This window comes from Sceloporus undulatus, chromosome 3 (assembly GCF_019175285.1).
Source record: "Sceloporus undulatus isolate JIND9_A2432 ecotype Alabama chromosome 3, SceUnd_v1.1, whole genome shotgun sequence".
In the NCBI taxonomy this organism is placed as follows: domain Eukaryota; kingdom Metazoa; phylum Chordata; class Lepidosauria; order Squamata; family Phrynosomatidae; genus Sceloporus; species Sceloporus undulatus.
The window spans coordinates 95,266,373-95,289,613 of NC_056524.1; the positions used below are offsets into that span (position 1 = coordinate 95,266,373).

At 40.0% G+C, this 23,241-nt stretch overlaps 1 protein-coding gene across 1 annotated transcript in view; it reads left to right on the forward strand.

Moving 5' to 3' along the window:
* MXRA5 (matrix remodeling associated 5) overlaps positions 1-19,297 on the forward strand; it is a 43,302-nt gene extending 24,005 nt beyond the window's left edge. The window contains exons 5-7 of the mRNA XM_042455999.1: positions 3,283-8,151; positions 9,911-10,811; positions 16,320-19,297. Coding sequence (XP_042311933.1) covers positions 3,283-8,151; positions 9,911-10,811; positions 16,320-18,228 — 7,679 coding nt within the window. The 3' untranslated portion in view covers positions 18,229-19,297. The remainder of the gene's footprint in view (positions 1-3,282; positions 8,152-9,910; positions 10,812-16,319) is intronic.
* Positions 19,298-23,241: the final 3,944 nt, after the last annotated feature.

Consider the following 23,241-nt stretch of genomic DNA (forward strand, 5'->3'; position numbering starts at 1 on the left):
CAAAATCAAGCCAAAAGTGAGGACACTTGAACAAGCCCTGAAATTTGCACTCAGTCAAATTAGGAATCACATATATAGCAAAGCCCAGCTTTAAAATACCTGATTTGAGGGCTTGATTCATTCCTGAATTTCTGGTGCTGAACAACACTTGGTTGAACAGAATGAACTTGGTTTAATATAGGAAGGCATTTGTCCAAAAATCACAGAACCTTCAATGTAAAAAAAAGAAGGGTATTTACTCAACCTTCTCTCTGTGGCAGTTATTGGGACCTGGTCTATTCCATGTGGCAGAATTCAATTGCAATGAAGTGGTTGGATTTGGGATTGAGAAAATGTATGGTATTGTTTCAGCCTGCAAATATGGTAAAAGAACATTATTGAATGTCTCCTTGTTATAATCTGAGTGCTATATTTTGTATAATTATTTTGCAAATTCTTAGTTATTTTATGGTGGATAAAATGTAAGAGTGCATATATACATTGTGTTAATGGATGTGATGATAGGTTAGCCAAGATTGTTAGCTCTTAGTGGAAAGAATAGTTGATACTTCCATATGAGTGTCCAGCCAAAAAACTATCCATAAAATAAACAAATGTAGGAACACAGTACAATACAAAAAAAAAAAAACTTAGCCAGGTGAAATTCATTAACAGAGTCACCTGGAAGTGTCAGTGGAAGGTAGCCAGATCTAGAATTTTGGTTTTTAAAACTGGTTAAAATAAGGCATATTAAAAGCTTGTCTCCTGTGTCAACAGGTGATGCAGCAAGAGTGATGTCTGGAACATAAAGAAAACTAATGGGGATGATACAACCCAACTGTAGGGGTGAAACAAATGGGCACAGAAAAGTGGCTTTTCTAAAGCCACATTGAAACCCCACCAATTGTACTGCCAGCCCCCAAGGCAGCTGGAGTGCTCATGTCATGACCACAAGACATGGCTTCGAGCCAGGAAGAAGCAGAAAAAGGCTGCTTCTTTTTGAAACAGCTTTTCTCTGCATAAGGGACCTAGAGGCACTTTCCTGATAGCTTCAAGGCATGTATAATCTAAATGTCACACCTTCAAGCCAGCCTGAAAGGACCTCTTTTTGCCTGTCTGTTTAGCATGTCTATTTCTAAATACCAGATCTGAGAATGCAGATTATAGCTAGCCCAATCATTTCAAACAGTGGGGTGGGGGCATGGGACTTGGAAGCCCTGATCTCCCTCCTCTTCCTCTTCTCATACTATTTTATGTGTACAATTTACACATATTTTGAGTTGAATATTGAATTTACTTAAATAAAATTGTTCTAATTTGAACAATATTATTTTCTTATAAAATTTTAAAATTTTAATTTACATGATTGTGTGAATGAAAATATGCACACTAAACAAACAAAATATTTATATTCATATACTATGTCAAGTGGGAGGGCACATCATTCACATGTAGATATAAAAGGGGGTCCCAAGGATAAAAGGTTTGAGTACCACTGCCCTAATGCATCATTGAATTTAGCCAGCCACATGTGCATTTAATGTTATTAACCTTATTTTGGGAACCTCCTAGAAAATTGTGGCTTTTAGGTAGTACTGAAATACACCTTATAACAACAACAAAAAAACCACAATAGAAACAATCTAGTTCACATAACAAACAAAATACAAAAATAAATGAGTAATCCCACATTTTTAAACATACAAAACCAAATAAGAACACATAAAGTATTTAAATAATGGAAGACTATTTATAATTTATAAATAGTATAAATATATAAATATATATTTATAATGTGTTGTGTCTTTTAGATTGTAAGCCTGAGGGCAGGGAACCGTCTGACTACAAGATTGTATGTACAGCGCTGTGTAAATTTACAGCGCTTTATAAATAAAGAATAATAATAATAATAAGACTAGTCAGATCCTGAGAAGCAGTATGGTGTAGTGGTTTGAGCACTGAACATTGACTCTGGAGACCAGGGTTCAATTCCTTGCCAGGCCATGAAAACCTACTGGGTGACTTGGAACAACTCACACATGCTCAGCCATGGGGGGGGGGGACAATGATAGAGTTGCCTTAGGATTTCCATAAGTCAGAAATGAATTAAAGGCACAGAACAACATTTAAAAAAATACAAATTTAAGCAAACAAAAGGAGAAAGAGAAAAATCACTCATTTGGCCAAATAGCTTTTTTATACACACACACACATACACACAGAGTAAATCTATATGCATGTTAACAAAAGGACACAAATGAATGGTTTGGATGAGGATCCTTTTGAAAAGTCTTCAGAAATCTAAGGCTATATCTTAGGTTAATAAAACTGAATTTCAGCCGTTTCACTTTCCACCTTGGAAACAGTGGTTCAGTAAGGTAGCATTTCCTTCTGGACATAACAGTATTATGCCCACCCTTTCAGATGGAAAGGTGCATTACATCATCTCTATTGGAGTGTAATAAGACAACCTTGCTGCATTTGGAGAATCTTCTCACTCTGTGAAGTTGGGCTTGAGACTCATGCTCAAAAGTTCTCTTCTGATAGAAATACTGTTTGGGAATGTGGCTTGAGGCCCTTTCACATTATACATGTACAGCACTCTGATGCCACTTAACTACCATACTAAAAAATAATGAGGTTTGGACTTTGGGGGAGAATTCTGAATACTTCCCTAAACTGGATTCCATAAGAGGTTGTCATGGCAACTGAAGCTGAATCAGAGTGCTATAAATGTGTAGTGTAAAAGGACCATGGGTATTTTCAAACACCAAATACATGAAATAAATTTGAATGAAGTAAATTTTGGGGACAACTTGTTTGGTTGGGAAATGTCAAAGAACAAAAGTCAGTTAAAATGATATGTTAAGTAATCTAAGGAAAGATATGTAGAGAACAGGAATACTGTAATAAAAAACCAAAGATTCTTTAGGAGCATTCATGCTTTAATGTTTGAAATAGCATTTTTAGCTCACATGGTAGCAGAATTAAGGCTTTGGAAACCAAAGGTCTATCACACTTTATGGTGGATAGGACTAAATGTGATAAGGCAATAATTAGTAGAAGCAAAACATGTTGATTTTGTTCCATTCTTTTATCTTTAGTTGGAATCAGGTATCTAGTGATATCCCTAAAAGCAGGTCCTCAGAATATACCAGAATTAATAGGCTGCCTTCTCTGCAACTTGCTTGTGAAATTAGTTGGGTGTGAATGCTGTATATTCAACCAGGGTTATTATTATTTTTTAAAAAAAATATGTTATGTAATTTGTAAAATGCTTTTTTGTTTTGTTTTGTTTTCCAGGTGTCCTCAAGTGTAAAAAAGACAAAGCTTATGAAGAAGGCCAATTTTGCCCTAAGTGTAGCTTTCCTAAGCAATTCCAGAAACAAGATATTCAAAATGTAAAAGATATTTCTTGCACAAAGCCTGTCTTACAATCCTCACTCAAACAGACCATCAGCCCCAAGGAAGAGGAGCAGGAAGATGACATCTCTCACCTTCCCATGGAAGAATTCCAGCTGTCTCCTTGGAACATTACCTTGAACCTAACCGATGAGCATGGAAACTTAGTGAATCTGAATTGTGAAATCAAAAAACCAACTGACTCCACCAAAATTCAGTGGAACCAGGTCTCTCCTCATGAAATTGAAGTCAACACTACCATTTCCCTGGATCTGGAATGCCTCATGAGCCGAGACAACTATGAAAAATTGTGGAAGCTTATTGCTTATTACAGTGAAGTGCCTGTCAAGTTAGAAAGGGAATATGTACTCAGCTATGAGCCAAAATTAAGCTATCATTACAAGCAAGGTTCTGATTATGATGCCCTTTACTACACAGGTGTCAAAGGGAGAATCTTTGCTGAGCCTACCTGGGTGATGCAACCATTGATACACATCCAATTAAACAGACGCCAGAGCACAGGAAAAAAAGTAGTGCTGTCTTTTAGTACCAGAGTGTCTCAAACATTTCAGACCCAAGAAAACAGACAGCAGAGAAACAGCTGGGTTATGATAGAGCACGATGAGTACACAAGGGATGCTCAGACTTTAGTAGAAGGTTCAGATACTCAGCTCAGCTGCAATGTGAAAGCATCAGAAAGTCCTTCCATTACGTGGATGCTTCCAGATGGGACTAAACTGAAGGCTCCATTCAAAATGGAAGACAGCAGGTATTCTGTCCTCAGCAGTGGTCAGTTAGTCATCAGATCAGTGGCCTATGCTGACTCAGGTGTGTACCACTGTGTTGCTCAGGTGAGAAATGATGTAGACACAATGTCTTACAGAGTTCAGGTGCATCCTCCAGTCATTCAGCCACCCGACTCTGAGACAACAAAAGTTGAAAAAAATGTTGGGGATTCCATCCTTTTGCCTTGTAATGCAGTTGCAATACCAGATGCACACCTAAGCTGGATACTCCCAAACAGCCATATTCTTCATGATTTATCCAACTCATCCAATGGATACCTGTTACACAACGGCACACTGCTAATTCCACACAGCCATGTGAGGGACAGTGGCTACTACAGGTGTGTGGCTATCAATCAACAAGGATCAGACCAGTTCTCTGTTAAAGTAACAGTCAATAAAATGATATCTGACAGATCATCCAAAAGGGCAAAATTTAAAAAGCACCCTGGTTCAAGGATCTCTATAAAAGCAAGGGAGCAGACCATAGAAGATGATGAGGGATCTGGTGATGAAGAATCTGATTATACTCCAATCAAAAGACTCCATCTGAAGGAACATGAGGTATCCCTTAAACAAAAGAATGACCATGTTATTCCTGCCCAAATTAAAAAGAATAAAAAAGGAAAGCGCAAAATGAAATTGTGGAAAGGCATGGATAGGACTGAAGAGATCAATGTTGCAGAGGGCCGTAGGGTATTTGAATCTCGAAGGAGAATAAATATGGCAAACAAACAAATTAATCCACAACATTGGGCCAACATTTTGGCAAAAGTCCGTGGGAAAAATCTTTCTAGAACAACAGCAGCAACAGATCCTTCTTTAAGAACAACGTCAGAGACTCCATTTACACATCAGACCTCAAGAGTACCTCCTCCTCCCATTGCCAGCCCACCACTAAATACTGCTGAGGAAGTCAGTGAAGATGAGTCTTCTGCAGATATGTCACATCTGAGTGAGGTAGAGCTATTCTCGGTCACCTTTCCCCCCATTATTAATGCTCATGATAACCATCAAGAAGAAACACATTATCCAGCCATGAGTACCATATATTCTGTACAACATGAGCCTTCCAGCACTGGACAAAGTCTGTACAGGATGGAATCATCTATCACAAAGGATCAACAGATTTCTCAAAATGGACAGACACAGATTTGGGACAACAGTGAAATGAAGACAGATCAGGAGAAATCAGAGAAATTGGAAATCATAGATGATTTTACCTCAAATGAAAAAATTATAACCAGCTTGCCTTATAGTCAAAGCCCTTTGGTAACAATAGACAGTGGAGATACAGCTACACAGTATGCATTCTCCTCTTTAGATTTATCATCAGTACCTTCTTCCCTTACAAAAGTCCATTTTTCTGAAAGCTCAGAAACATATTTCCATCAAAAGAAAATAAATGAACTAGATAACACTGCAATCTCTGCACAGTCTCCAGTTAACAATTATGTTAATTTGAAAGCCACTACTCCCTTCTTTACTTCTGCCTCTCCAATGATAGAACCTATTCTTAAAGAGAGGAGTAAAATAGAGCATCAGCAAATAAGAATTTCTTCAGACCCATTTGGGTTTTCTGAAAGTCTAATCCTTAAAAACGCAAATGCTCAAAAATCAGAATCCACTTTTACTGTAGAAAGTACCACCGATCCATTTAAAAAGAAAGAATGGAGAATGGCTACCATTGCTACTGACAAGGTGACCACTGTCTCCATGATTACAGCATCTGAAAGAAAAATGACAGTTTCTGAGCCACAGGTTATTCAGCATCCCCGCAGGCGAACATATGGGAGAAAGAGACTTAGACCAAATAGGTTCAGAAGACCAAAGCTTATCCTCCCTACTGCCATTACTGTCAAGGAAATACCTTTTATTCAAAAAATACCTAAAATAGAAGCTGTAACACAAAATGCACAACATTCAACTTTTAGGGACTATCAGAAACCTGATGGTGAAACACAACAAGCAAATGAATATGAACCTTTGGAAGTCAGTTCTTCATTAACTACAACTATTACTTCTTTACAAAGGTCCACCAAAGCCCAAGACATTGAAGCGCCTTCAGTTCATCAACGTTTTGCTTCACTTCCTAAAATACCTGCAACTCTTTCTAATGGTGTCAAGGACCCTAAAAGTCACCTCATGGTAACAACACAGGATCCACCAACTACAATGGCTATGAAAGAATTTTATTTATCTCATCACTCAGAACAGGTGCTCATGACACCTACAGAAAATGAATTAATCAAAGTTTTGGCAGGTGATACCATTAGACAAAATAATGAAATCACAAAGACACATAGAACAAGAACTTCAGTACCTATACTGAGTTTTACTAGCTCTTTGTCACCTTCTGACTTGAATCACTCAAAGATTCCAGAATTTGCTGAAGAGTCTCTTCCTTTTGGCTCATCAGAGAATGTACTTAACCCAAGAGTAGTCCTGTCAAGACCTCCTACTGTACAATACATGACTACGATTAAGAGCACAGAGGAGGACCTTAAGACTCCTCCAAATGCAGATAAAGTGCATAATGTTTCAGAAACTCCACCAGTGACTACATTTGCAACATCTTCCCATCAGAAGGAAACAATGACTTTGGCTCATATTATGGATGATCACCTTTTCACACCTACTGAAATGAAAGAAACCATAAATCCTTGGCAAAGCACAACATCCATACTCCCATCTTCAAAGGAAAGTATTACTCAGTTACATGATCATCATGATAAAACTGCTGTATACAGAAATGAAAAAGGCTATCCTCCTGTTTTACCAGTTGCATCTTTACCTTTAGCCACTACTCTTCATCCATTAATCCAGAGCACTCTTACTTTCTCTGATCATTCTTCTAGAAACAAAAATTACACATATAGCCAACCAGCCATCCCAGACAACAAAGGATCTACTGCTGACAATATTAAAGCCAAACTTAGCTCAAGACAGAATGAACTTTCCACTTTCCATTCAAGCCACAACAGAATCACTACACAACAAAAGCAAGGGCAATTGAAAGAACCATATGGTAGTAGATCATACAACAGTCTCAGTCCAAATATTCTTAGACAACCAATTGGAATGATACCCATTTTTAGCCAGCCACCTGTTTATGTACCTCCAAAACACATTCCTGCAAGGGGAACCATGAAAACTCCGTATCTCATGGTACCAGGCCTATTTCACCATTTTGTGACACAGCAAGTCCCTCTTCGCTACACCAATAAACCTGAGATTACAGCATATGCAGCACAAACCACACAGGACAGAAAAAACTCTTCATATGCAGAGACATTCCCCACCACAACACCTGCACAGTTATACAGACCTAAGGTGCATACTTCAAGCAGAAATGGCAACCAGGGTGAAAGCCGATACACTAGTTACTCCAGGGTTTTTGCCAATAACTACCTTCCTGAAATCAAAGATAAGCCTGGAAGAACAATAAATCAAGCTGTGCCACACTTTTCAAATTCCAGAATGCCATTCCTGATTAACAGAACCAGGGTGTTCCAACACTTAGGAGTAAATTCTAAACTAGCTGTTCCTAATGTGCGTGCCCCAGTGAGCACCACTGAAAAGAAATTTCTCCCACCACCCAGTACTATAACACAGAGTACTCTTCTAAAAGCCACAGCAATGCCAGAACCTCCCATTTCATTGGTCACTGTGCCACCAACTGCAGTTGCCACACCTACATTTCTCACTCCAAGCACTAGATCTCAGACAACTTCAAGCACATCATCTTCCAGAAACTTTCATCATCATCATCCAAATGTCTTGTTTGTGCCTAAACTGGGAGGAGTTAGACCACTGAATTCCAGCATCATGCAGTCTTCCACACTATTCAGGACACAAGGTGAAAAGCCTAAGATAACCAAAAAGTCAAACAGTTTATCCATCCTTGCTGAATCAGATGCCATCATCCCATGTGATGCCGTAGGAGAACCCAAGCCATTCCTTTCCTGGACGAAAATCTCCACAGGTAAGTTTTTGGATGCATATGCAGTAGGACATAAAAGTAATCTCATCCATTTCTTTCTTCACTCCAGCAAAAGCAGTGTGTTTTAGTTAAAATTAATCCTGTATAGAAGGCATAGTGTTTATTTTCAAATTATATTTGGTGTGCACTGATTTCCTTTTAATTTAATTCTGGGATTTAACTAGATTAATTCTGTCACAGCTCTTCACTAATCCAGGAAAAGAGAGTCATGCATACAAGTATCCTCCTTTGTGCATTGCTCATGCAGAATGCAGATGTGCATCAAGGTGACAATTCCTATCTGCACTGTGATACTTATTTAAGCCCTGTCCAATAGTTGAGCCAAAGGGTGGGCAACCTAGCACCCTTTGTTCTAGTCTGAAGTTTCCCTAAACCCCAGCCAACTTGGCCAATGGTCAGGAGTTAATCCACATTAGGCAAATAAAGAACTTGTATCAAGCAAGCTCTGGCATAAATACACACAGACAGACAGACAGACAGACAGACAGACAGACAGACAGCAGCTTATCACATGGCTTAATAAATCAATTTACCTCTACCCGGCTTAAATCAGGTGGAATTCTGTTATTATTGCAAGGTTTTTTGCTCCCTAATTTGCCGACCTAATACATCCTAGTCCATCCCTGCTTCCAGGAGCGTTCCAGTGGCTATTTTCTTAACTCCCAGATCCAAAAGAGCCATGAGGAATGCTTCTGGGATGTATTTGGGCAGCAAAAACCGTGCAATAATATCAGGATGCTGCCCGAATTAAGATTTAAGGTGGGTAGAGGTAAATCGATTCATTAAGTCACGTGATAAGCTCCACAGACAGACAGACAGACAGACAGTGGCTGAAAGCTGCAGTATTTTGAAGGCTCTACATCTTGTTTTTCCTTAAACCACTGAAAATTCCACTTTTAGTAAATGGGACCAACCTACTGACAACCAGATTGTGTCACTTCTTCCCTCCATCAAGGATCACTAAAAAGAGAAGAAGCATTTTTTTTTGTCCCACTATATTACATCAATTGGAAAAACAACAAAAAGTGGCCAAAAGCAATACATTTGTGGGCACTTTTTTTGGCTCACCCGAGGGTTTTTTGGTATGTCCTATTGTACATGTCAAGTGACTGACAGGGCATTTTAATAACACTACAGGCCAAAATGCCATGAAATGCTTACCTTGTGTGTCTAGGGTTTTTGTTGTTGATGTTCCAGCAAAACATGATTCTGAGGGCACTAAAATATCCTATCCCAGTAGATTAAGATTAAAGAAACTGTAGTCTTGCATACACTGGGACAAGATGTTCTTTCTTTCTTTCTTTCTTTCTTTGAAGAAAATAGGAAAACACAATTACATCCACAGATACTAAGCATTATTAGATGATTATTTAGATTTGGTCTTTATCTCTGCACAGCTTCTAAAGTCCAAAACACACTGCACAAATAATCCAGTTTAACTGCCCTGGATGAATACTAGGGAATTCTGGAAACTGTAGTTTTGTGAGACATTGAGCATTCTCTGTCAGAGAACTCTTGTGGCCAAAATAAACTACAGTTCCCAGGATTCCCTAGCACTGAGCCAGGGCAGTTAGAGCAGTCTCAAACTAGATTATTTCTGCAGTGTGTTTTGGACCTTAATTTCTACATAAATATTCCTGTGAAATCAAAGTTTCTGGGTTATTTTCTGTATATAAAAGCTGTTTAGGAAAAAAGGGGGAAATAAACACTAACTCTCCACCCCATCTGTTGAATCTTGCAGGAGCACTGATGACAGCCAATACAAGGATACAACGCTTTGAAGTCCTGAAAAATGGTACATTCATTATCCGCAATGTTCAGCTTCAAGACCGTGGACAGTATTTGTGCACTGCTCAGAACCCGCACGGTACTGATAAAATGATTGTCTTACTGACTGTCTTAGCCCAGCAGCCCAAAATGCTGGGTCCACGCTTCAGAGACGTGACTGTTTATTTTGGAGAAAAAGTGACCATGGATTGCCAAGCCAATGGTATCCCAAACCCACACATTTCTTGGATTTTTCCAGACAGGAAAATACTACAGACTGTGAGCACCACTGAGGGAAGAGTGATGCTGTATGAAAACCGAACCTTGTCGCTCAAGGATACCAGCTTCTCAGACCGGGGAGTTTACAAGTGCATAGCCAGCAATGCTGCAGGAGCTGACAGTATTGCTGTAAGACTTCATGTAGCTGCTTTGCCACCTATTATCCAGCAGGAGAAAGTGGAAAATATTTCCCTCAGTGTGGGGCAGAATATTAACATTCATTGTAGTGCCAAAGCAGCTCCTTTGCCTGGCATCCGTTGGGTGCTTTTTGATGGAACACAGATCCGAACTTCCCAATTTGTCCATGGCAATCTGTTTGTTTTTCCAAACGGAACCCTTTATATACGCAACGTCTCGCCCAAAGACAGTGGGAGCTATGAATGCATTGCAGCCAATATGGTAGGTGCTGCCAGGAGGACTGTATGGCTGCATGTGAAAAAGCAGTCTACAAATGCCAAGATCACTGGGAGCTCTCCACAGAGAACAGATGTGACATATGGCAGTGCTCTGCGGCTAGTCTGCAGTGCATCTGGAGACCCCTGGCCACGAATACTCTGGAGGCTTCCTTCGAAAAGGATGGTGGATTCTCTGCATAGGTGAGAGATTTTAAAACTTACCCTATGAAATTAACTCTGTTGTAATAAAGCTTTCAGAATCCCCCAGCCAGCTTTGTCAGTGTCCCAGCTGGATGATTCTGGATGATGCAATGGAAAAAAGGTAATTTTTCCAAGCTCTTGGAGAAAAAGAAATTACTGTTGGTTATCAGCATGCCATATCTGTGTTATTTCTTTAAAATTCCACACAACTCTACATGTCTGCATAATCCCTCAAATCTTTCCAAATAGTTTTGGTTCATGCTCTTTGGGTAAAAAATAATGGGCAGTTCAATGTCTCTCTCTCTCTGTGTATTCATACATGAGTGTGTGTGTGCCCACAGGTGTAAAACACACAGTTTTAAAATGAAAATCCAACAGCAATAGTAGTATTACACTTCCAGTAGCATTTCACTTTCCTTCCATATGGCATTGCAGTGGCATGTTTAGTCTTCAGTGTTTGATATTCTACACATGTTTCTTCAAAAGTAAGCCCCAGGTAGGCAAGTGATCTAGCAAGAATGTATATAAGTGTAGCTGAATACTATGTGTTTGCTTATTTATAGTTTGCCAAGGAATCTTGGGATTCTTTCTATGTTTATCAGAGATTTCCCTCTGAGAAGATGAGTAATAATGAAAAGTATCCCTGAATGTCAGCTGTCTCATCATTATCCCTCTTGGTCTGCCATGTACATTCATGGGGTTGTGTTTGTTGTATTATACAGAAGGCTATTTCTGAAGCAACTCTGAGACTTAAGATCCCATGCTAACTATGCATCCTATGAAATTAATATCTAGGAATGCACTACAATGTAAAGGCATTATGTAGAACTGGAGAAATGTGGAAACAGTTCCCTAAACATAGTGTATTTGAAAACAACAGTACTGACCAATATATATCTTGAAGTAAGGCCTGTGAAGATCAAAGATTATTAATTCAAAACAAATACTTGAAATGGTACTAATGGAGTAGTCATAGAATTTGCCCACATATCTTAACTATATAAATAAGCCAACACAATAAGGAAAGCATCCCCAGGCCAAATCCTCTTCTGTGTGACCAACGCTCTCTGAGTTAAGGATTGTCTTGTTGGTTACAAAAAAGGTAGCTATGAAATGCAGACTTAAAACATTGAGCCTTAAACCTGTTTTGTGTTAGCTGGATTGTGGCCATATTTCCTGGAGCAGCAGTATGAGTTTTGTTATGTGTGCATGTATACATTTAGCTAAATACCTTTGTTTCTATTAAAGTGACTATTTTTATTAGTAATATAAATATAATAATGTGTTGTATTCCAAGAGGTTCAAGTGTTCCAAGAGGTTTGGCTTTGATTTCTGTTTATACAGTACTAAGATTTTTTTACATTACATTGGAGCTGGCAGTGCTCTTAAAACATATGTTGCCTTGTGTTAAAACGATTCATCTTTAGTAACGATAATTAATACAGTTACTAATATAAGGTGAACAATTTGTAGGGAAAAAATAAGGTCGTTATTAAGTACACTTGTGTTTTATGAATAAAGTCAGTTATATACTTGCAGTCGTTTAATGGCTGGCATCCCGTATGGCTCAGAATAGCATAGTACTTCATCATGTGGAACTACACTACAGATGGCCATACGTTGCCCACTGGACTATAGTTCACACATACACACACACACACCCCACTCTATATAGCCACTGCAACCCCCTCCCCCATGGCTATTGCATGCGTGTTGGAGAGCAAGGAGAGATTGGTCTGGCTATGTCCCTGTGGCCAGATGCAAACTGGGATCCTCCTTAAGTCTCAGTGAATGGTGTAACCATTGCACATCTGGCTTCAGGAACAGAGACAGATGCTTCTTCAATCTCCTCTCACACTGTGCCTATGGCTAGAAAGAGAAAAGGAATACCAACCTCCTCATTGACAACAACAACAACAAAAACGGCATATGCAGGTATAATGTGCATTTATGTCTGTCTATGCCATTAAGAGGATGCCAACTAATGTGTTCTTATTACATGCAGAAACTACAGAGAACTATATTAGGTTGACTATGGCAAGAATTTTGTTCTCTTTGGGGGGAAAACTGGGCTAATTGGGTTTCTAGTTATTTCACAGGGATTTTAATGATATTTTTATATGAAGTTAGCATGGAATTATGTGCTAACAGAGGATCTGAGGCTGCCACTGAAAACAGCACCTGTATTTCATAATCTCCCCCTCCTACTTCACCTATAGTGAAGTCTCCATCTAATATGATGTTGTCATGTGTTCCAGAGGTCCTACATTCTGTGGAGCTAAATACTGCATCATGGACTGTCATTAGTGAAGGTGGGAAGACATATGGTGTGATGGTGGCAAAACTGGATGTCCTTATCTTTGGTAGCCCTTGTCTTACAAAATAGCTAAATTTTAGACTATTAGGACATGCCCCCTTCTTGGAAAGTTCAAAATGCAGGCTGTTGTCTGGATATAAATGTATGTGTTTACATACATGTACATACAGACAGAATGTATCAGTACACAGCATAATGCCAATTTATTAGCATGATTTCACTATCATAGAATGGTTAGCTGTCAAAAGAAAGTGTAGTGGTTAGCTGGAGACATCTGAAATTACCTTAGAAATAGGCCCAGAGGAACACAGTAAACCCACAAACAGAACCAGACCATTAATATAAGAGTCATCAAGGGTTCCTCTCCACATGCCCAGAGTGGCTCAGGAAACAAACTACATCTCAGAGTGCATTTACATTGTAGAAATAATGCAGTTTGACACCAATTTCATTGCCATGTTTTTTTTCCTACAGAATCTGGGATTTGTAGTTTAGTCAGGCACCAGAACACTTTGGCAGAGAAGGCTAAAGACTTTGTAAAACTACAAATCCTAGGATTCCATAGGCTGGAGATGTAACACTTAAAGTGATGTCAAACTGTGCGATTTCTACAGTGTAGATGCAACCCCAAATCATCAATCCAGTTCCAGAGCTTTTATTTCACACAGGTGCAGGTCTTTTGTCAAACTAATAGACTGCTGGCTCTCTTATCACTGGGATGATGAAAGTACTCTGAGGCCCTGGACTGACAGGCAAAAAGCACTGGCCTGTGGTCAGAGTCATGGCATAGCATCCACACATTCGACCCCACCCCCATGGCGCACCTATGATGGCCTTTACAGGGAGAGAAATAACCCACTTTTCATTGAAACTAAAAGCCTGAGTTTATTCACTGCCCCATGGAATGGAAGCCACTGAATGGGCCTTGTTTATTCAGATTGAAGCTATCTCAACATTACAACAGGAATAGTTCAGAACAATACAGTAGGCCCTCCACATTTGCTGTGTTAGGGGCACAGTAAAAGTGGGGGGGAATGAAATTAAAAACACTTTTAATTACCTGAGAGAACACATCTCTAGAAATCCCTAGGTCCTCCAGCATGTCTCTGTGGTCAACATCCTGCAAAGTCACACTGGAATAACCAGAGAGATTCCTCTAGAGAACATATTAATCAAATCAGCAAATAGTGAAATCCACAAAAGTCAAAGCTGCAAATGTGGACGGCCAACTGTACATTGTTTCAAATCTCCTTTCTGTAGCTATTCTGGGGATTTCAGCTAAGATCAGAAGGAACAGGTAGCTTTGAGAGAGTGGCAAATGGTCAGACCTTCCCTGCTGATCAAAAAGTGCTGGCATGTCAACTGGTATGTTAACTGTGAACAAGTGGAACCAGTGGGTCCTTTAGACCACTGATTATTATTCCTTCAGGCCTCAGATAAGTAGAAAAATAGATGAGCCTGATCTCATGAGACAAAAGTTGCTGGGAAGAAAATCACGTGGGACTTAACAGATGGGCTTCTATAGGAATATGCTACAGTGTTGCGGTCTTTATGTTACCGCTCTGATCATGAGCCTATGCAAAAATTTGTGTTCTGCCAAATTGGACGCAGAAAGTAGACTACAGGCAACTGCCCCACCCTTCCTCTTTGCATCATATCATTTTTCTAACAGAAGTAGCTTCAAATATTGTATGTATTCTAGGTTTAGGAAAGAATGAAAACTTCTTACTTTCATAGTACAGGTATGGGTCGTAGTTAGGGTCAGCTCTACAGTTAAGCAGGGTGAAACAGCTGCCTCAGGCAGCAGATGCTAGGAGGTGGTAGCAAGGGGAGAGCTGTTGGCCATGGGGGGATGCTATGCATCCCATAAGGGACCCTCTGTCTTTCAGAAGGATATACTTTCCCTTTGTCAGTGTTGAAGAAAATCCAATTGCCAGTCAAGTTGGCTTTTTTACTGTGGAATTGGAGGTGACATATTCTCCTTTGCATCTGGCACCAAAATGTCCTGAGGCCAGCCCTAGCCATAGTTCCTAATGGACCATGTGCTTTAGGTGAAGAAGGTCCCACGCTCAATTGATAGCATCTCCAAGATAACAAAATCCTAGAATCAGAACCAGGAAAGGTATTTTCCTGAAGCCTCAGAGAACTGCTGTCAGCTAGAGACCAAATATGCAGTTAGACCAAATACACCGTCATTTATACATTTGGCTAGCTGTGCCTCATTGTGCATTTGAAGGGGAATATGTGAAGGGCATGCGTGTGGAGTTTTCCAAAGTATGGAGCATTGGTTTTGTTCTCCCACATCTGAAAATAATGGGAAGAGAAGTGGTTCCAGGATCAGGGATGTCTTGAGTGGGGAGATATTCTTACGTGGTCAGCATCCAAGGCAAACATCTCATTTGCCAAAAGGGCAGAACAACCTTACATAATGGCATTGGGTGTTTATAACCATTTAAAACAGATTGATCATATAATTTATTTTTGCAGAGGGGAGTATACCTTCTTCCATTTAGTACTTTGGCTGTGTAAACTTCTTAAATTAGTTCACATAAACATGTCACATACTGCTAGTGGAAGTAGAACATTCATTTTCTTTTCTCAAAGATGTCATGATCCACTGTTAGTTCAATTCAATATATGTTTACTCAAAAATAAATCCTATAGAGTTCAATGAATTTTACATCCAGGTAAGTAGGCATCACAGTGTAGTTTGACTATGGTTAATATATACAAATATGTTCCATGTTTAATAGGAGAAAAAATCTGACTTGCTTATAATCAAAGCAATGTTATTCTCTGTGGAATAACATTCCATCATTAATAAATGTGTGTGTATCTTGTCATATGGAATATATTGTTAATATCCTGCTCATCTTATAAACATATCTGCTTAGGCTTATAAGCATGGTACTTCTCTGTAGGATGTGTATATATAGGAGAATTTATTTAATTTTTTGCAGTTCCATGTCTGATTGTAGTGTAGATTTTTGTAAATAAAATCTAGAACTTCAGAAGAGAAGCATAAAGCAAACAAAAACATCCTTCCGTTAAAGAAAGTTAATTTCAGGATGCAATTGTTTGCCTGGAAATGAAGATAATTATTTATGTTTGTTTTTTGACTCAAAGTATGTCTTATGAACATAAACTTACAGCATATGCTTTGTTTTGTTTTTTCCCCTCCCCTAAATTAGTTTGGACAGCAGAATCAAGGTATTTGGAAATGGAACTTTGGTTGTCCATTCTGTCACTGACAAAGATGCAGGAGACTATTTGTGTGTGGCTCGCAATAAGATTGGTGATGACTATGTAGTTCTCAAAGTAAACGTGATGATGAAACCTGCCAAAATAGAGCACAAGAATGAAAATAATCACAAAGTGATCTATGGAGGAGACCTGAAAGTTGACTGTGTGGCCACAGGCCTACCAAACCCTGAGATCTCCTGGAGTCTTCCAGATGGCAGCATGATCAACACCTTCATGCAATCAGATGACAGTGGAAGCCGAACAAAGAGATATGTGGTGTTCAACAATGGGACACTTTACTTCAATGATGTAGGGCTGAGAGAAGAAGGGGACTACACCTGTTATGCTGAGAACCAGATAGGTAAAGATGAGATGAAAGTGCGAGTCAAAGTCGTGGCTGAGCCTGCCATAATCAGGAATAAAACCTACACAGTGCTCAATATACCTTATGGGGATGTGGTATCTGTAGGATGTGAAGCCAAAGGGGAGCCCACGCCAAAAGTGATCTGGTTGTCTCCAAGCAACAGACCTATCCCACTTCTCTCAGATAAATATCAGGTGTACAGAGATGGGACACTTCTCATACAGAAAGCCCAAAGATCTGACAGTGGCAACTATACATGTGTGGCCCGGAACAGTGCTGGAGAAGATCGGAAAGTTGTCTGGGTCCATGTTAATGTTCAGCCCCCCAGAATCAATGGGCATCTCAGCACAATCACTTCAATGAGAGAAATGGCTCTGAGAGACAGCCGGAAACTAATTGACTGTAAAGCGGAAGGTATCCCATCTCCACGGGTCATGTGGGCTTTCCCAGAAGGAGTCATCTTGCCTGCCCCCTATTATGGGAACAGAATCACTGTGCACCGCAATGGCACACTGGATATCCGTGGTGTGAGACAGACAGATTCAGTGCAGCTAGTGTGCATTGGCAGGAATGAAGGGGGAGAAGCCAGGCTGATTGTGCAGCTTCAGGTCATGGACCATGTAGAGAAACCCACCTTCAAGGATCCTACCATGGAAAGGATCACTGCTGCCGCAGGTCACAGCATCAACCTGAACTGCTCAGTCCAAGGGAACCCTCAGCCTAGCACAGCCTGGATCCTTCCCAATGGCACTGAACTGCAGAAGGGCAGCCATTTACAGAGATTTTACCACAAAAGGGATGGCATCCTGCACATCAGTGCCCTGTCTGCAGCAGATGCTGGGACTTACCGCTGCACAGCTCAGAACTCTTGGGGCTATGTTGAGAGGGTGGTCTTCCTCAAAGTGGGTCTGAAACCAGAAATCAGCAATCAATATAACAACCTGGTGAGCATTATTAATGGGGAGACCCTGCAGCTTCATTGTATTACTCAACCCAGTCAGCAGGCTCGCATCACCTGGACTCTGCCCAATGGAATGGTGTTGGACAGTCCCCAGACTCTTGGTAGGTTCTCCCTGTCAGAGAATGGCTCTCTTACCGTGCGTGAGGCATCTGTCTTTGACCGAGGGACTTACCTGTGCAAGGTGGTGACTGAATATGGCTCTTCCCTGATGAACGTTCCAGTGATTGTGATAGCCTACCCACCCAGGATCACAAGTGAACCAACCCCTGTCATTTATGCAAGGCCAGGCAACACTGTGAAACTGAACTGTATGGCCATTGGGATCCCTAAAGCAGAAATAACATGGGAAATCCCAGACAAATCACATCTGACAACAGGAGCTCAGTCCCGTTTGTATGGAAACAAATTCCTTCACCCTCAGGGCTCATTAATCATTCAGCAGGCTACACAAAGAGATGCAGGCTTCTACAAATGCATTGCTAAAAATATACTAGGCAGTGATTCAAAAGCAACCTACATACACATATTCTGAAGTTCAAACAATCTCCTTTGAATACACACAATTATCTAAAGCCCCTGCCAAGTGAGCACAGCTAGGAAAATACAGTTGCTAAATAAAACCAATTGCACCAAGGAGATAGTAGATCAGTTGTGCCAAAAATGAAGGGAGCACAGAGTTTTACCTTCATGAAATACCAAAATACTATTCAGGTAATACATATGGAGAGACCTTTCAACTATCACTGTCATGGAATAGGTTATCTTGCCCATTTTCCTTAGAACCTGAGATTGGAATTTGTGGAAGGAGGCAGGAGCACAATATTTCAGGACAACTTTGTGAAGCTTTAATATTTTCACATCTTGTTTCTGAAACTTGATCTTGTGGGTTGCATGTGTAAACAAAACAATCCAAACTAGCCAAAATTAAACCACTGATAACTGACCCAAATAGTCCTTAACTATGGTAGGATTGTGCCCCATCACCTTAAAGTCATTCTCCTATGGCATCTCCATGATACAATAGCAGCACATGGTGAGTTTCTTAGCCCACATTCTGTATCATTGGGTGCCACAAATAGCTGTGCTAGAACTCAAAATTTCCAAGTCTGAGGAACCTGTAGTTTTCCAGATACAAATAAACTTCTTCTCCAATCATGTCTCACTATTGTATAGGCTACAATATTTTGTGGTAATTGGAGTCCAACAATGTCTAGAGAGCCATGGGTTTTTCAGCTTATACTATGGGATAAATTATTAGGGAGATCAGGGAAACTTTATTTAATAACAATAGCAAACCCATAGGCTATATCTAGCCAGTTCACAAATTCAAATCCTGGATTGGCAAATTAATTCTTGCACATCTTGTACTATCTAAGACGTCTATGGCTTCCACAGTTGAAATGTTAGCGGGAAAAGGAAGAGGCAAATTAGAATATAAATTTGCATACGTATTTGTTTGTAAGCAAATCCAGAGAAGATCATTTGTCATTTCTCCTTGCCCCAGTCCATTTTGGTGATGTATTCAAAGGTGGAATACTCAAACCACAGATGTTGTTGTTGTGTGCTTTCAAGTTATTTCTGACTTATGATGACCGCAAGGCGATCCTATTATGGGGTTTTCTTGGCAAATTTCTTCAGTGATGGTTTTTCCTTGCCATCCTTTGAGACTGAGGAGGTGTAACTTGCCCAAGGTCACCCTATGGGTTTATATGGCCGAGCTGGGATTTGAACCCTGGTCTCCAGAGCTTTAGTCCAATGCTCAGACCACCACACCATATCTATTATTTTATGCAACAAGCACCTTAAAACAAACCAAAGTTCCATTAAATCTAACAGAAGAGTTGACCTTTGAGAAGTTCATAATCCCCTCACATGTTTTATATAGACAAGATTCCGCAATTATTATTGCTAATTACTTTCTGTTAACTCCCTAGGATCAGCTGTTCACTTTGCAAATTAAAATAAAAAGAAAGGAAAGGAAAATGCTGATCTTATTCCAGCACAATTTAGCAATAATTACTGTACCAATGCAAATGCCTCACAGCAATGGAATCCCTGGCTGACTTCAGTCATTCTTTTTGTTACGTGTGTGCGTGTGTGTGTGTGTGTGTTTTCAGACTTTGAGACTGGAAGAATAACAGTGACCTGTGTCTCAGTGTATAAATTATTGGTCTTTACAAGACTCTGATATTTCTACTGTGTTTTATATAATATTAAGATCAGTATACTGTATGTTTTATAATAAAAAGTATTTTCCACAAAGTATTTTTGTCAAAGTGGTTCCTCCTGATCATAAAACTCTTCCATAAAGCAACCCCTTCAAAGAGTGCCTGGAAAAGTTAAAAATTACTTTCTGGATTACAACTCTTAGAATCCCTTGATGGCCACGATGGATAGGCAATTCTGAGAAATGTAGTGCAAAAAAAAAATTTTTTTTTAAAGCTTTGATTATAGTTGAGAAATAGACACCTAGAAATTGTTATTTGGACAAAGCCACCAAATGGATTTGATCCAGACAGTGGCTAGCTGAATTTCTGTGTGTCCTGTAGATTTCAGTGGGTCTCTTCTGACTACATTTGAGTCAGTAACAGAAATGGGACTCAACAGTATGATTTTGGATCCATGGATATGTACAGTATATAGGAAACTCTTGGAACAATGCCAGGGGTTGGGGTGTGATGGAAAGTTATTATTTCCTGTTAGAACATTCTTAGAGGAATTGATCCATCACAATTTGCAAGCTGGAGTAAAGTCTTACTTCACCATTTGGCTAATTTAATTTCAAATAACCAGCATGCATTGTTTGAAAAAAATATCATGTTCAATAGTTTCTATGGCGGGATACAAACCGCCGCTTTGCGGCGGTCTTCCGCCGCCGCCAGTTAGTCTGCAGGGGAGCCGGAGCCTCCACACGGCGCGGCTCCCCTGCGGACTGAAAAAGAAGCTCCAAAATGGAGCTTCTTTTCGAGTCGCGTTTGCGACGTAGCGAGGCACCAGGGGCGCACTCGCTACGTCACAAGGGATGCGACGCGTACGGACGCTCAGCGTCCGATACGCAAAGATGGCGCCGGCCATGTAGAAGGGCCGGCGCCATCTTGTACAGACGGAGTCCGTACTAGGCCCAGGGGCGTCTAAAAGAGACGCCCCTTTTTTAAAATGGGACGTCCGGAGGACGTCCCAAATGACCATACAGAAAGCCTCCATGTATAACCAAATGAAGCTCTAGGAAATATTGTTGGTTTGGTTCCACTATCCACCCCCCCCCCCCCCAGCTCTTCAGGAACATAACATTAAAAGCTGATTTAAAAATATGATTGTATGATTGAAGCTAACTGCAAACTTTATTATCATGCTAAATTGCCACCTCAGTTTCTTATGAGAGAGCCAGGAAATTCATTAACAATTATCCTGCTTAGAAAGAAAGAACAAGCTAATTTCAATCAGTTCTGCATAATGCAGACCTTGTGCATGAAATGGTCATCTGAGCACCATGTGGTGAGTACTCATATTTTCCACAAAAATTATATTCTGCAGTAATGTAGTAAATCAGGAAACATAAAATACTTATGTGTAAGAATCAGGATCAGAACTCAGTCATCAGATTTGCTCCAAAGGCATAGTAAAGGGCTTTATGGGTGTGCGAGTGCCAATAGTAAATTCCACACAAGGTACCGTACACATGTCCCATGGCAAGGTGTTTTAGGATATTTGCATGGTAATTTGTAGGGGAACTTTTGCCCCTTTAAGATTATAGAGAAGACTGTAGTGGTCCACTGAAGACATCATTTTATTTAATGAAATGCCAGGCAAGATGGCAGCATTCAAATTGAGCATGACAAATAAGCAAATATACTTTATCAGCTGTTTTTGAAAGTTTACCCAGCAACAGCATACATCTATAGCAAATCATAGGCAGATACTGGATATGTAACAGTTGGTCATTAAGCCATGGAAAATTGCTAAGCAGATACCAAGCAAAAACTATTCATGTTCTAACTTTACCTTACATTTCAGATTATTATTGTTGTTATTACTAGAAAATGCCAATTAGTCAGATTGCTCTGGGAATGTTTAATCAGCTTTTCCTGGACACTTCAAGCCACATAACTCTGTAGCTTGTAAAAATTATCTTCACTCACATGCACAAGAGGCTAAGGGAATCAAAGGGGGAGAGAGGTGAATAGATACAGTGGTATCCCTAGGGTTGGTGTCACCCGGTCCAGTAACTCATGGTGTCAAACCCTCCCCCCCATTGACCTCATTTCCTACCATACAGACTCCTTAGCAATGCTTTTTTTGCACTAATGTTACTCATAAATCGTAATTCCCATATAGCAATGAGTGTAATGCTAATAGTTGTGATGTAAACAAATAGCAAAATTCAAATGATACCTTCAAGTTACAGTATCATATGCACAACCTAAATGCATTTACATATGCATAGTGAGTATGTGGTTAAAATGTGATGGTTTTAAAAAAAAATAAAAAAAAATAAGTTTAAAAATTTTAAAAATATATTTTTTAAAAATATAAAATTTTGAAGTTTGAATGTTAAAAAATTCTGGGGCCTCTCTTTTCTCCTTCCACTGAACTTCACCCCACTCTCACCATTTTTAAAGCATTTTAAAGGGAAACAGATGAATTCCACATTCCATTTCTGCCAAAAAGTAGGTGTTTGAGGAGCAGTGGTGTCACTGTCCCTTAAAGTGTTACTTGATGTGGTCCACATGCCCCTAGTGATACCACTGGATAGATATGAAGCTTTGCTGACGGGATAAATTACTAACTTTGGATCTTGAGTCCAGCTGAAAAGAAGTCTGGAATGAGGAGATTCTGCGGCTGCCCCAGCAATGGCAGACACAGCAGGGGCTAGCTTGATCAAACCATCAGAGTGCTTGCCTGCTTGCCAACTAGTCCAGATACTGTTTCCATCTACTATTTATATCCTGAAAATAGCTTGGAAGGCAGAAACCCAAAGTAGAATGGATTTAGTCACCTTAGATGGGTTTTAGATTGTTTGAGATCAGTTTCCCAAGGATGGAGAGAAAGGATCAAAACTACAGTAGATTGAATGCAATGCTTGATGGGTGCAAATATCTCAGAGAAAAGGATTAGCCCACTGTTCTTTGTCTTACCCTGCACAGCTAGCCCCATGCCTTGGCCAGAATTCCACCACCTTCTCCAAGCACAAAGGATGGTGTTGGAAAATTCCAATGGCTTAATCAAACTGGGTGCCCTCTCCCCCTCCCCGCAGCTAGTTCTTCAAGCCTGCAACTTTACTGAGGCTGCATTCCCACTATGATTTAAAGCAAATTGCTGGTTGGGTTATATGACTTGTTCCCATTTGAAACCGGTTCCAGTCCTACTGTGATCAGTTCAATCACAATGAAGCAAGGAAATGCGAAAAACCCACTCTTTCCTGACACTAGTTCTTTGGTGTTTCTTTTGAAAAGAAGTTTCAACAAGTGGGAACAACAGACCTGAATCACATCATTCTGGAGAGGAGGGACTAATGGCAGAGGGGTATTTACCATCCCTCCTCAGT